This window comes from Rhea pennata, chromosome 10, assembly GCF_028389875.1.
Source record: "Rhea pennata isolate bPtePen1 chromosome 10, bPtePen1.pri, whole genome shotgun sequence".
Taxonomy (NCBI): domain Eukaryota; kingdom Metazoa; phylum Chordata; class Aves; order Rheiformes; family Rheidae; genus Rhea; species Rhea pennata.
Window position 1 is genome coordinate 16,253,666 of NC_084672.1, and position 12,780 is coordinate 16,266,445.

A 12,780-nucleotide genomic window follows, 5' to 3' on the forward strand; every position below is an offset into this window, starting at 1 on the left:
GGCACTCTCCCTTAGCCTTACAGAAGGCTTGCATCCTTCCAAGCTTCAACTGTGAGTGCAAAATATGAGTTTAAGTTTTACAGACACAAATTTATAGGCTAGTCTTTCAAAAGTTTGGCCAAATTAAAAAAAATAGTAATAAGCACAACTTTTTGAAACTGTCACAAACAGTTGCAATGCAGAATGAAAGATAATAAAAGAACTTCACACCATACAGTGAGTTTATCTCCCTGTGATCTCAACAGTTCAAGGTGATGACCGCACAGCATAAAAGTGATTTCTAGTAAGCTCCACAGTCCATGGTCTAGTGTAGTGGCAAACTTGATTCACTTACTTCTAATCCATTCCTAAACTTACTAAAACCCACAAAATTTTTGTGCTGAAGCTCAAAAACATAGCTTATTTTTCAATAAAATCAGCTTATAAATAGAACATAGTGAAGCATTAATTACTTGTGACCCTGCACTCCCAACATCATGGCATGGCAAAGATCCAGCCACCCCATTCCTGCACCCAAAGGAGAGAAAAGACACACATATCTTTATATTCCTAATAGAAGATAGAAAACTTCTCAGAAACTACACTATCTGTGAATGGTACGATTCCCTAAGCACCATAACAGAGACTAAACATATTTTAACAGTTTAGAAAGATATTAATCTTCTCAGTTGGTGTAGGAAGCAAAGCAGAGAAGCACACCTCAGCTTAAGAGTAAATAAGTAACCTTGGAGAGCAGTACCTGCATATACTCTTTTTCTCCTCAAGAAGCTACTAAGTTTTGCTTTCCTTGCCTAGTCTTTGCTTCCCAGGCCCTTTGTAAGGAACCCTGTTTTACTTCTGAAAGTTTGTATCTCAATCTGAAATGTTTTATTTTTTTTCTCTCCTGAATTTCTAAAATTCAGTAAGAAAATAAAAATAGATTTCGCTGAGAAATTGGCTCAAGCCAGTGGTCCTACATAATTTAGGACAGAAAAGCATTTTAGCATTTCAGGATGAAGAGTACAATATTAATCATAATAAAATACAAGAAAATGCAAGCCTTTGCATTCTCACTAGGTGATTTCAAGCTTTTATTTGTCTCCTATTGCATGTGCAAAAGCAATAAGAAAAATATTAAAGCATCAGTTTATATAACACAGTATAGTCAGTACCTCAGTATTTTCACTGATTTTTTTCCCCACAGAGCTATTTGAACCACATCTTCGTATGTTTTAAAGCCTTAATGTACACATTTCATCCACATTTTTAAGCTTCCATTCATGTCTCCAAGTAGTAATGCTTTCTGACATTAAAAAAAAAAAAAGTTTCAAATGGCAATCATTTTAGGTTTTATGTCTATACTATTTAATTACCTAAATGATACATTTTTATTCCAAACTGTTTTTTTATTAGATAGTAAGTCTGAAAAAAAGCAAAGAGGAATCCATTTGAACCCAAGAGGATATTGTTTGAGTCCCAAGGGATCATCAGGAGAATAGATAAAGCAATTTTTTTTATTATTCCAACTTTGATTAAATTGTAATATACAGATCCCCACCCCACCCTCAATAAGTAATTAATGATAAAATAAGAGCCACGTGGTTTTAAAGTATTTAAAAATTACTTGGCTGGTAGGCAGTCTGGTGTCGCTGCTTTTAAGGGCTAAACCAGCAGCGCTGAGTCTGGTTGGTGTTTGGAAAAGTTGCAGAAGTTTCCCTTAGTGGTGGCATGGCAGGGTTCTCCCTCATGTCCTGGGGTGTCCCTGCAATACCCTTCCGCTTCCGCGCTCGCAGAGGGGCCGACTTTAGGACAGCAGAAGGACTTTCACAGTTTCACAGTTGTTGCCTAACACACTGCGCTGCCCTCATAGCACGTCCCAGTCAAAGCTCAGTGCAGGGCTGTATGCACGTGTGCAGCCTCCAGACCAACACCGCAGGTCCATGCAGCCTGAAAAGGGGAGCAGACAAGCTGCTGGCTAGCAGGAAATGCCTGTCTGGGCACGAGTAGGAGGACAAAGGTGGGAGAGTGGGGTGGAAAGGAGCAGGGTTGCTGTTTTCCCTGAACAAAGGCATCTTTACACAATATTGTGAAGTGGTGGAGTGATCCTTGGGGATTTTTCGTAATCAATTATGGCTGTTTAAGTATGGCTCTGTCCTGAAAACTGACTAAAATAGAAATCTTGAAACTATTTTTGTAATGTTTCTGGATTGCAAGTGTTCAGTTTACAGTTAAAATATGATTTTTTTTTTGTAACTTCCGGCTCTGGATTCCATTTCAGAAAATAATTCATGCTTAATTATTTTCTTCTAGTAGGGCATCACTCTACCCTCAGGGATATCTGTGGTACACCACTTGGCAGCTGGTGATGTACAAGATGTAACAAAACACTCATCATTGTCTCTGCATTGCTAAAGAGCATGAAATTTGGCTTTACTGTTACAGTAAGAGGGTATGGCTATGAATACACACTACCATTAGATATGTTTGATAAGAAGGGGTCTTTTTTATATAAGCATTGTGTCTCAAGATTCCTAAAGCTTTAAAGGCTACGTAGAAAAATAGATTCACTAAAATTCTAGATCTAGATCTTGCAGGAAATCCTATTTATATTGAGAAATAGTATTACATGCATCGACAAAAATCCTGAAAATAGCACAGATGGAGGCACAGCAATCTTTCGTCTCTCTGATGAGTAGGACAGAGATAAAACTCTGCAAGCTGTCAGGGAATAACAGCACATTATGCTCATAGGAGGCCATTTGTTTCCCTTTCCTAACATTAGCCTGATTACCTAAGACAAAGAAAAGGATCTAATGTCCACAAAGCAAGTTCTTCTGGCAGAGACTGTGCAGACAGCTATTCTATACCCAGACAAACTACATGTTATTTATAACAGTAATCTTACTACTTTTTGAACAAAAAGTCAGCACTGAAGCTACTTCAGCAGATTTAAGCAGATCAGGTTATAGACACCTGCTAAGAAGATGGAAAACCTGGAAATATAAGGTAAGGACATTTGACTATATTCTGCTCTTTAATTAAACTCTCATTGAATCTCCATGCTTCAGTCAATGAGCTTATGTGGGTGTAGCTGATGGCTGAGCTTGGCCTAGAAACTTAGAATATTTAGTTACAACTTGATGATGTAGTTGGTCTTAACTCAGCCAAGCAGAGATTCACAGATTTTTAAACTGCTGCTCATGTAATTCCATGATTAGGTGGTAGTTCCCAGTTATGCTGAGCTAGCTACAGTATATATGAGGAAAAAAATTCTCTTTCTTAAACAGAATGTAGGTGGAGAAAATATTACCATGGTACGGTCCAAACGGGGTTTAGTTCCCCATTCTCTCACCGCGGAACAGGCACACACTGACTGTGCCTGCGATAGTCTGTGCTCATTCATCGTGCGTGAGCAGGCAGTCATCTAGCAACACTCACCCAGCAAGCAGCCAGTGCAGCCGTGTGCAAGCTGGCTTGTATGCCTTCTGTTTGCAGATTCAGTTTCTAAGACTGCTTAACACAAGAACAGAGCATCTATAATTGCGTGTTTCTTTATGACAGGCAGAGCAGCAGCTATTATGCAAGAGAACTACATGGCTGTAACTGTACGATATTCCTGAGGTGTGGTAATCAGGGGAGGAAGGCTACAGCCTCCCCTCCCCCCAGTTAATTCCTTCCCTATTCCCACGAATTTTTATGTAGTTATTTTCCCTTACTCCCTTCTTTACCCACCTCCCCCACTCCTGTTTTCACCATCCTCACAGAAAAGGGTAATATTTTCAAAAGAATGGCCTCTTTTTTGAATCTGCAAAATGTTGTGTATGCCATTTCAGAACACATGTGCATACCTGTAGATCTAACTACATGCCTAAATGCAAACTGCGAATGCAAACTGCACTTGCTCCAGCATGTGCAGGGCCCCAGACCAGCCCTCCGAACCCACATCGTGTCTGAGCCATGCCTTTCACTAAATTATGCCTTGTGCAATTTATGGACTACTACCTTTGAGAAGTCTGGAAAATGAAGGTTAGAGTATGCTAATTCCACCTTCCTGAGTCTTGTGCTCTAATCTTTATAAGTTTATAAACTTTCTAAGTTCCAGGATACCCACTCTTCCCATATTAATTAAACATATAAATATATGATGAGTAGAACTGTTCCATGTGAAGTTTAAAAAACAATTAATCGCATCTGTGAACAACTAAAATGTATTTTGTTATGTGTTTATAATATCTGTATATGCATATGTGCTTACCATGCCAATTATTAGGTATGTGATACGAACAGAAACAAGAAAATGCACAGCATAGGTACATGTCATCCACTACACAGCGGCTGACTGCTGCTTGGAATATCTGTCTTGTAGCTTCCAATTATACAGTCTACTAAACTACAGGTAATCCAACTCTACCCATAACACATCCTGACAGCTGTAATACTTTGGCACCGTACCATGTTTTGTTTGCTTGCATGATCATAACCTCAAGGCAAGAACTGCACCTGGGTATATGACACAGAGTCTCAGGGTACTTTTATACTAGAAACTTTGTCTGAATTGCCAAGCTGGTTAAGAGTGTAATTTTACTCAGAGTTTTTCTATCACGTTTCTGTATTAGTTAAAACTCTTGGGGAAATAATAGAACCAAAAGTATGATTTTGCCTGTTTAAGCAGCACTTATTCTACCAGGATTTTCTGGTTAAACCTCTAACGTCAAATCTTCTTGGTACGCTCTATTTCTAAGGCAGAAGAGGTTTTCCTGCATAGACACTGCATAGTCTCTGAACAGAACTGCCTTGCAACTGAAAATAATATTTCACCAAGAACTGAATTTTAAGTATTTAAATAAGCAAAGTTAGTAAGGGCATCTGCAATACAGTTATTGGTGACACATAGTAATAGGAAAACACTGAAATGAAGCAAAGAGGTTGACAAAAGTAATTGCATTGGCTAAACTGGAATGGAATGATTTTATGGAAAGAAGAAAAATCAGACTGCCATGCAGCATGAAGAGGAGGACAAAAAATATCCGTATTAATATCAAAGAAATTAAAGTTGCTCAGGATAAACCTAGTCACATTCCAGGAATGTTACAATTCAGATCATGTTAGATACACTTGCAAAGAAAAAGAACAATTCAGGCCACAGTTACTATTTGGAATATTCCATAGCGTTGGGTCCTTATTCAGCACTTAGGCATAGGTTTAAAGAGAAGATTTTCAAAGATAGAAATTGATTTCCAGCAGAAATGGACCAGCTAGCCTATCTTAAACTAAAGACCCTTTGTGCCTTTGAAAATCTTTCCTACTGACTTCAGTAATACACAAACATACACTCGAAGGTAAGCACAAGCTTTAAAGCTGAATAAAGGTGAACTTAAGCACACATTTAAATGCTTTGCTGAACCTCATTCTGAAGAGAACCAGCATAAAATGGAAGCTACTTTAAATTCACTGAGAATATTCCAATGTGAACTGTTCAGATATTCCCACTTTAGTTAATTGTTCAAGCTGCAGAGCCAATGAAGCACTCTGAGATTTCTTGACTATCCTAGAACATCGCTAGGCTAGTCTGAGCTGGACTTTCAGTCATGCCCCACTGCCAGAGCAACTCCTCTTCATAGAAACTTGCCTTGTTCTTGGCATTGCCAGAAAGCTAGCTGAGGGCAGCAAAGGGAAAATAAATTCCTCAGGACTGTAAGGAATAAGCATCACTTATTTTTTAATCTGTTTGAACTATGAAACTGCAAACATTATTCGCCTGATTTCTCCAGGATTTGCCCTGTCTTGTCTTCTCCCTCCCTCGGTCCATAATAACTCTTAGATTTTTACTTCTGTTGCCATAAGACTTGATTCTTGCTGTATCACTCAGAATCATTCTAGCTGTTCCAACTTTCTCTTTCCTTTCTTGTATCCATTTTAAATAAATGGTATTAAGGTCTAGCAGTTTGTATTTTGATAGAACAATATATGATATCAAGACAGCATAACAGCAACACTTCAACCTCCAGAGAGTTTTCTTTTTCCAGGGTTTCAGCATTAGACATTAAAAGATTTTTGATCTATCTTTCACAACTTTTTAAATATTTTTGTTGTCTATAATAATAAACTGGGACTTGAAACTTACCACAAATTATTAACTCCCTCTCCACGTTCAGATGCAGAGATTTGTTGCAGAGAGATCTTGTGTGGGCTCCATGTTCTGAGCTGTGTATCACCACTGTAGTTGAAAAGTGTTTTCTGGGGAGAGAGCAAACAAGAAACATGTACATCAAATACAAGCAAAGATGAGGAGCAGCATATGCTTCATTGACTTCTAAAGCAAGAAAAAAAAGTGTCATAAACACTTTCTTGCTGTTTAGAGGATATGATTCCCATTTACCACACAATTATTAATACTCTAGGTCCTCATTAGCAGGCATTCTTCCTGGTCACAGAGCAGGGGAAATGAAGAGCAAATATTCATTGCAGCAAAGGCAATAATAGCACACGTGCCCCTAATTTCAAATTCCAGCATTTTTTCAACATTTAAACAGCATTTTCAGCTATAGCTGGACAGCAACAAGAGTTACAAACTAACAACATTTCACATATATGCTCATGGTTTTACTTTTCTCTTTTAAAATACAGGCGCTTGGATGTGGGAGTGTGGGGCAGGCTGTCCTTAGCCGAGGAGCCCATGGTGGGCCCATGACAGTATCTGTTGGATTTGCAGTGGCAGTCACCATGGCAGTGTATGTGTCTGGGGGGGTTTCCGGTAAGCAACCTTTTTTTTTTTCTTTTATAGCATTCATTGCCACAGTTTTGAAGAAACCTTATTGAATTACTTCAGTTTCATGGTATAAACAATTATCTATCTAGTAATAGCAAGCACCATTACAGCAGTATTTGCATCAGAGTTTCACTACTAAATCTTTTGTGTTCTTCTTGTTTCCTTCTATTTTTAGTGTTTAATAAATTCTTCCAGCAAATTCTGAACTATAGCATGTAACCCTTGGCAGACCTCTGGCCTTTATGATAATCAGTCCTTGTAAACCAGAAATCTGCTTGGCAGTGCCTTAAAAATTTCTATCAATAGAAATGATCCTGGTCATCACAGAAACCACATTTAAAGGAGTGACAAGGAAAAGCTTACAGAATCCAGCAGTCACCAGGCAAAATGGCTGCCAGCTAGACAGAAGGTAGAAAGACCCAGTGACGGGTACAACCAGCAGAGTTCAGGCTTACCGCGTACAGTCACTTCTCTCCATGTCCTATCTCAGGCAGTAAAATATCAAGTCTGCTCCTTGCCCTAAATTTTAAAAGAAAGACAGCCTACTTTTTCTCAGAAGCAGCAGATTACAGACGGCAAAAAAAGCAAAAAGATTCAGTACTGGAGATGCATTCTCCATTACACTGTCAATATACTGCCACTGCCCCTTCGCTGGTTCGCCTGTACTCCAGTTCTCATACAGGAATTTCTGACCATTCACAGAAAGAGTAAAGTTCAGCTGGGTATGCAGCTCTAGGTATAACTGCACCGTGACGATTAGCTGCATAACTAGTCGTAGACAGTGTACATGAGGACGTTTCCAAGTTCGCTTTAGAAAATGCTCCAGGTACTGTGAAAGAGGCAGTTTTGTCACTGCCACGGAAACTGATTAGAATAGTTCATTCACAGGAGGCAAAGTTAATTTGACAGTATATTCTTATTATCTGAGCAACCTTTAACTATAACTCTTGGTTTACACATAGGCAATTAAAATCTTCTAAAGCAGTATCATGAAAATAACCTCGAAAGACAGTAATCTTCCTGCATTAGCATCTTTAAGGGATATCCACCTCTATTATATAGAAGATCAGAGTTCAATTCCAGCAGAGCAGGGTCGTTGCAGAGGTTGCAATATTGTGCTTCCTGTGCTTTTCCCATGACAAAGAATTTTGCATGCAGAGCATTTTCTCTGTGAAAGAACAGAAACAGACACTTCAGTAGGTTGTGACAATCCAACATCTGATTACTGGTGGACATTTTAGACTACTGCTTCCTATATAGCCTTGCTAGCAAACTCTATGGCTCTTTGGCATCCACAAGTCTCATGCTTAAGTACTGCTAAAATATTTTGCATCACTTCTGTATGAAATTCTAAATCCACAGTAGCATAAAATGTATGGGCTGGACACTTGGGGAATTTGAGCTCTTTTATCTAGGAAATTTCCCTTTCTTGCTTTTCCTCCATCTCATTTTCTTCAATGAGAAATTGAAGGTAATTTCGCATCATTTTTTCAAACTTAACCTTTCTGAGAAACTTGTAATTGTGATTGCTGTAACTACAGATGAATGGGGAACACATTTTCCAAAGCTGACATTTTTCTTTTTCATCGGAACACTGTTAATGGCGGAAGAACCAAGAATGTTTTAACTCCTCTGTATCAAGATGAGGGCCTTCAACTAGATTTTTTCTTTCCAGATATTTTGTTAATCAGACATTTTTAGTATTATTATGACTTTTCTTGGCCATCATAATCACCCAGTATTACATACAGGTGGGAAACCATAACAGGTGTTGAAAGAAAGGAAAATGATTCATTTTAGCCAGAGTAAAGAACAAAAGACAAGATAGCAATTTATCAACATTCCCATGAAGGGCTGTTAAATAAGGTACCATCCATCTATTTCTCTGTGCTGAAGAATTTGAAACACAGAGAGGAATTCAAAATTAATTCAGGACTGATATTACCAGGTCAGTGTTTAGGAAATGATACAAAGGAGGTTTTATCCAGCTTGTTATCTGTGTTTGTCAGTTCATTATGTATCAAAGGTGCCTGGATTTCATAAGAGGATGACTCAGTGACCTGAAGTGCAAGCAAACACTGAAAACGGTACATAGAGGCCCTTTCTCCATCACTAGCCTTTGACAGACAAAGGTCACCCTCTTTTAGTTGTTTTATTAAAGACAAAGGCCATCATTTTTTTCTAAGAAGCATGCAGGCTGAAATGTGACTTTACTTGGAAGCTACGCAATGGATCTGCTATGTCTTTGCAAAACCTAGGTTTACTATATTTTCACTGTGGAGTACGTTTTCATCTACCTATTAATTTGGCAAGAAATATGTCTTTCTTAGGCATTGGCTACATATTTGTGAAAAAAAGTAGTTTTCCAAAAGCATTCAACACTTTTTTTCTATGTTAATAAAACTTGTTGAGATAAATCACTAGCACATGGCATAATAATAAATACATCTTAGATTCTGATAATGAAATTGCCACAATTTCAGTGCTGCTGGAACCATCCTCAATCTCTTGCTTGTCAGAGTTTAGGTGTAACAGCTCCTAAATACTAAGAAAGGAAATGACATAAGAAACAGAATTCTCTCATTAGGTACAGCTACTTCATCAGCTTCCTTATCAAGGGTCTAAGAGCTTGATGAAAAAATGCAATTAGGATCTATGCACTGCTGTCTCTTGGACTTCATCTGGGCATAGATCACCAGCAATCAGCATGAAGCTGGGCAAATCGAACATTATTTCCATTTATGTTCATGAAAACAGAGTAGTCTGAAGACTGAAGAGGGGAATATAAACACGACTTAAATCTATCTTTCCGTGAGGTGTCACTCAAGTCAGTAATAATCCTTGATCTTACTACACACTTGCTAAGTTGAATGAGTATCCTGGTTCCCTACTCATCCCTTAGAAGCAAATAAAAAGCCAAAGCCCTTGAAGAGAGATAATTCTTGCATAATGGTGGATCTCCCACTGCAACCAATAGGTCAGTTTTAGGCTTTTTCTAATAAAGTTGTCCATAGAGCTATGAACTGTAAGACCACAGTCTGATACAAGCAAACTGCTTGCACAGTCTGCAAACACCAGGAGGGAAGATGGATCTTGGTGGATATTGATTTCTCATTTTTTTTTGATTTCTTATTTCATCCAATTTGTTTCAATTTAATTGCATTCAGCATTTAGTTGCAAAATAAAGTCCAGGAAACCATGCATATAGTTTCATGCTCAAAAGTGCCCACATTTTTACTAATACTTCACCTATTTCCATGTATCTGAGTCATCCATATGACAGTTAGTTTGTGATTTATTTTTCAGGTGGTCACATAAACCCAGCAGTTTCATTAGCCATGTGCGTGACTGGAAGGTTAAAATGGACCAAATTACCAATTTACATATTAGCACAATTCCTGGGAGCATTTGTTGGAGCAGCAGCTGTCTTTGGGATTTATTACGGTGAGTACACCTTAGACAGGACAAACTAGAGGTCAGGCAGTCTCTAAGGCCACAATTTCTCAATGAATGCCAAGCAAGCAGAGGGCTCTGTTCACACACAGCTAATGGCAGGACTGAAGCTGAAGCCATAAAGAAGAAATGAAGAAATATAAAAAGTTTGAAGGGAAAAAGGCTCAAACATTCCAAATATCCTAAAACTTTTCTGAAACACTAATACTCCAGGAAATGCTCTGAAATTCAGAAAAATTATTCATGGGAAATTAGATACTCTGAGATCATGTATTTCTCAGTAAGGATTTTAAATTACTTAATAGCCAGGATATAGGGCTATTCATCTTCCAAGCAAATTAGAAACATCAAAAAGACTTGATCCAAGTGCCTGTAGGCAAGTATCACCAATGTAGTTCATGGAGGTTACAGGGTATGAGATCAAGTCCCTGCTGACGGAGCTGCAGACCACCCTATAGAGATAGCTCTCAAAGGCAATGCACTCTGGGTAAAGTGGCAGAGGGGTCACATGTTAAAGGGGGAAAAAAAGATAACTCCTATCCTAAGGCATGTTTATATTACATAGTGTGCCACAATGAGAAAAAGCTTAGTAAATCAGACTTTACAAACACAAGTCTCCCTAACTTGATGAATTCACTCAGCTGGATCAGTTCCTTCAGTCACTTACTCCAAACTTCTGCTTCTGTTGTCCCAGTCTACCTTATCCAAAGCTTCTCTCTACTGATAGTCCAGATTTAGTCTATAATATAATTGCTGCTGGGATTCATGATCACCAATCAAGACTAGAAAAAACTTTAGGAAGTGTGGCAACTATTTCTGATTTGTTTTTGTGGCTTTCTTAGAGTTAGGGTTAGAGTTTGGGAACTGTGACCTTCCAGGATGGGGTTTTCGCCTGAATCTCAAGCCAAACAGCTAAAGGCTGCGGTCAGCATGCAGCTGCAGGTCAACACACACATGGCAGTTTGGGGTTGGATTCACTATGCTCAGTTAAAGATCAAAGTAGGGTTTGTGAGCAGAGTTAGGGAACACAGGGTTAGGGTTAGAGATCAGGTCTTCCGAACTGAATCCTGCCAGGCTAAGGTGATAGTCAGCGTCAGCTCAGAGCTGCATCCCATCACACAGTGGGAGCTAGGAGTCCTCTCCTCTGCTGCACACATGGCTGCAGCTATGGCTAGGGTAAAGGGGAGAGTTAGGGTTAGGGTTAGGACTGGGGAATAGAGGGCCTTCCCACTTGAAATTGTACCAGAACCCTGTTCTACCAGGACAGCTAGGATGAAGCCAGGGGCAAGGATGGTGCTGTATTGGAACACACATTTGAAGCTGTGAGGGGCTTCCTTTCTTTTTTTTCACTCTTTTTGTCCAGGACATGTGGAATGAAGATGAGAAAAGAGTAGTGTGTGACCGATAAGGTGTCAAAAGTGGATCAATAAGGGCATTGCAAGCCCATGACCACCTATGGCATCTACCACTCTCAAAGGTCTCCAAGGAGCTAATGTAGGCCATTCACCAGTGCTTTGCACAGAGATATGCTAGGAGGCACACCCTTAGAAACTCCATAGCTGCTTTTGTGTGCATGTTTCCACAATGAATTTGTCTTAGTCTCCAATTGCTTCCTCCTGTAATTCAGGATTGCAGGATTTTCACTTCTCATGTTTTCTCATATCCTTTATCTTTGCTCAAATACTTCGCTCTCCTTTTGTTCTTATTAATGCCCAAACTTCTTCTGTACTTTGCCCTCCTGCTACTTGCAATTCCACAATGTCCTGTACTCCACTGAAAACTCACTGACAGTCAAACAGACATAGGAACTCAACACACTCCTCTTTCCACACAGACATACTTGAGCTAGGTGCTTTCATTTTCAATGATGTCCCTGAAAGAGTGAGGGAATGTACACTTTAGGCTTCTGAATATGAGGCCTTTTTAAAAGCATATACAGTAATTTACTGTTGAGAAATTTCCTTATCCTTTTTTTTTCATAGTGGTTAAATGCAACAAAATATTGCAACACTGCACACAAGAGAGTCAGACCAAAGGGAACTACAGAACATTCTCTGAGTCCATGCCATGGCCTTAAGCAAAACTAGAAAAACTGGGGGCAACTCTTCAGTACCTCTTGCCTTCAGGAGAAGCTAACTGACCTCACTTTGACTTCCAGGGGAGACACAGAGCTGTCTCTTTACACACATGAATCACCTGATCACTGGATTCGCTAGTGAACTAAAGGTGTAGGGTTTCTTCTTGTTTGTTCATGCAGATTCTTAAGTACTTGATCTTAGAGTGTTCCCATTTCTAACATCTCAGGGCTTGTCAAGGTAGCAAATTGTTCTGAGATGGAAGTTCTATTATACTATTTAGAATATACTCTGAATATACCAAAAAGAACCCAAGTTTTGGAGCTAATTCCTCCCCTTGCATCTTTGACGACTGGTATAATAGTTGAGTGTAAAGCCCAGAATGAAAAATTCAAACTTCTTTAGAAAGGGAGTTTTCTCAGGAGAGCTCACTCCCGGAACAAGTCATTGCACAACTGTTGGATGGAATAGCAGTAATTCCTGGTGGCTGAGAATTCAGAAAGT

At 39.1% G+C, this 12,780-nt stretch overlaps 2 protein-coding genes across 6 annotated transcripts in view; one reads left to right on the forward strand and one right to left on the reverse strand.

Moving 5' to 3' along the window:
• ALDH1A2 (aldehyde dehydrogenase 1 family member A2) overlaps positions 1-12,780 on the reverse strand; it is a 195,521-nt gene that overhangs the window by 76,272 nt on the left and 106,469 nt on the right. For all 5 annotated transcript variants that reach the window (XM_062583895.1, XM_062583894.1, XM_062583893.1 and 2 more), the window contains 2 exons: positions 7,798-7,916; positions 6,104-6,216 (listed from right to left, as the gene is read on the reverse strand). The gene's annotated coding sequence lies outside the window, so the exon portion shown is untranslated. The remainder of the gene's footprint in view (positions 1-6,103; positions 6,217-7,797; positions 7,917-12,780) is intronic.
• The window catches only part of AQP9 (aquaporin 9), a 30,342-nt gene that overhangs the window by 6,271 nt on the left and 11,291 nt on the right, over positions 1-12,780 (forward strand). The window contains exons 2-3 of the mRNA XM_062583905.1: positions 6,607-6,733; positions 10,055-10,192. Coding sequence (XP_062439889.1) covers positions 6,607-6,733; positions 10,055-10,192 — 265 coding nt within the window. The remainder of the gene's footprint in view (positions 1-6,606; positions 6,734-10,054; positions 10,193-12,780) is intronic.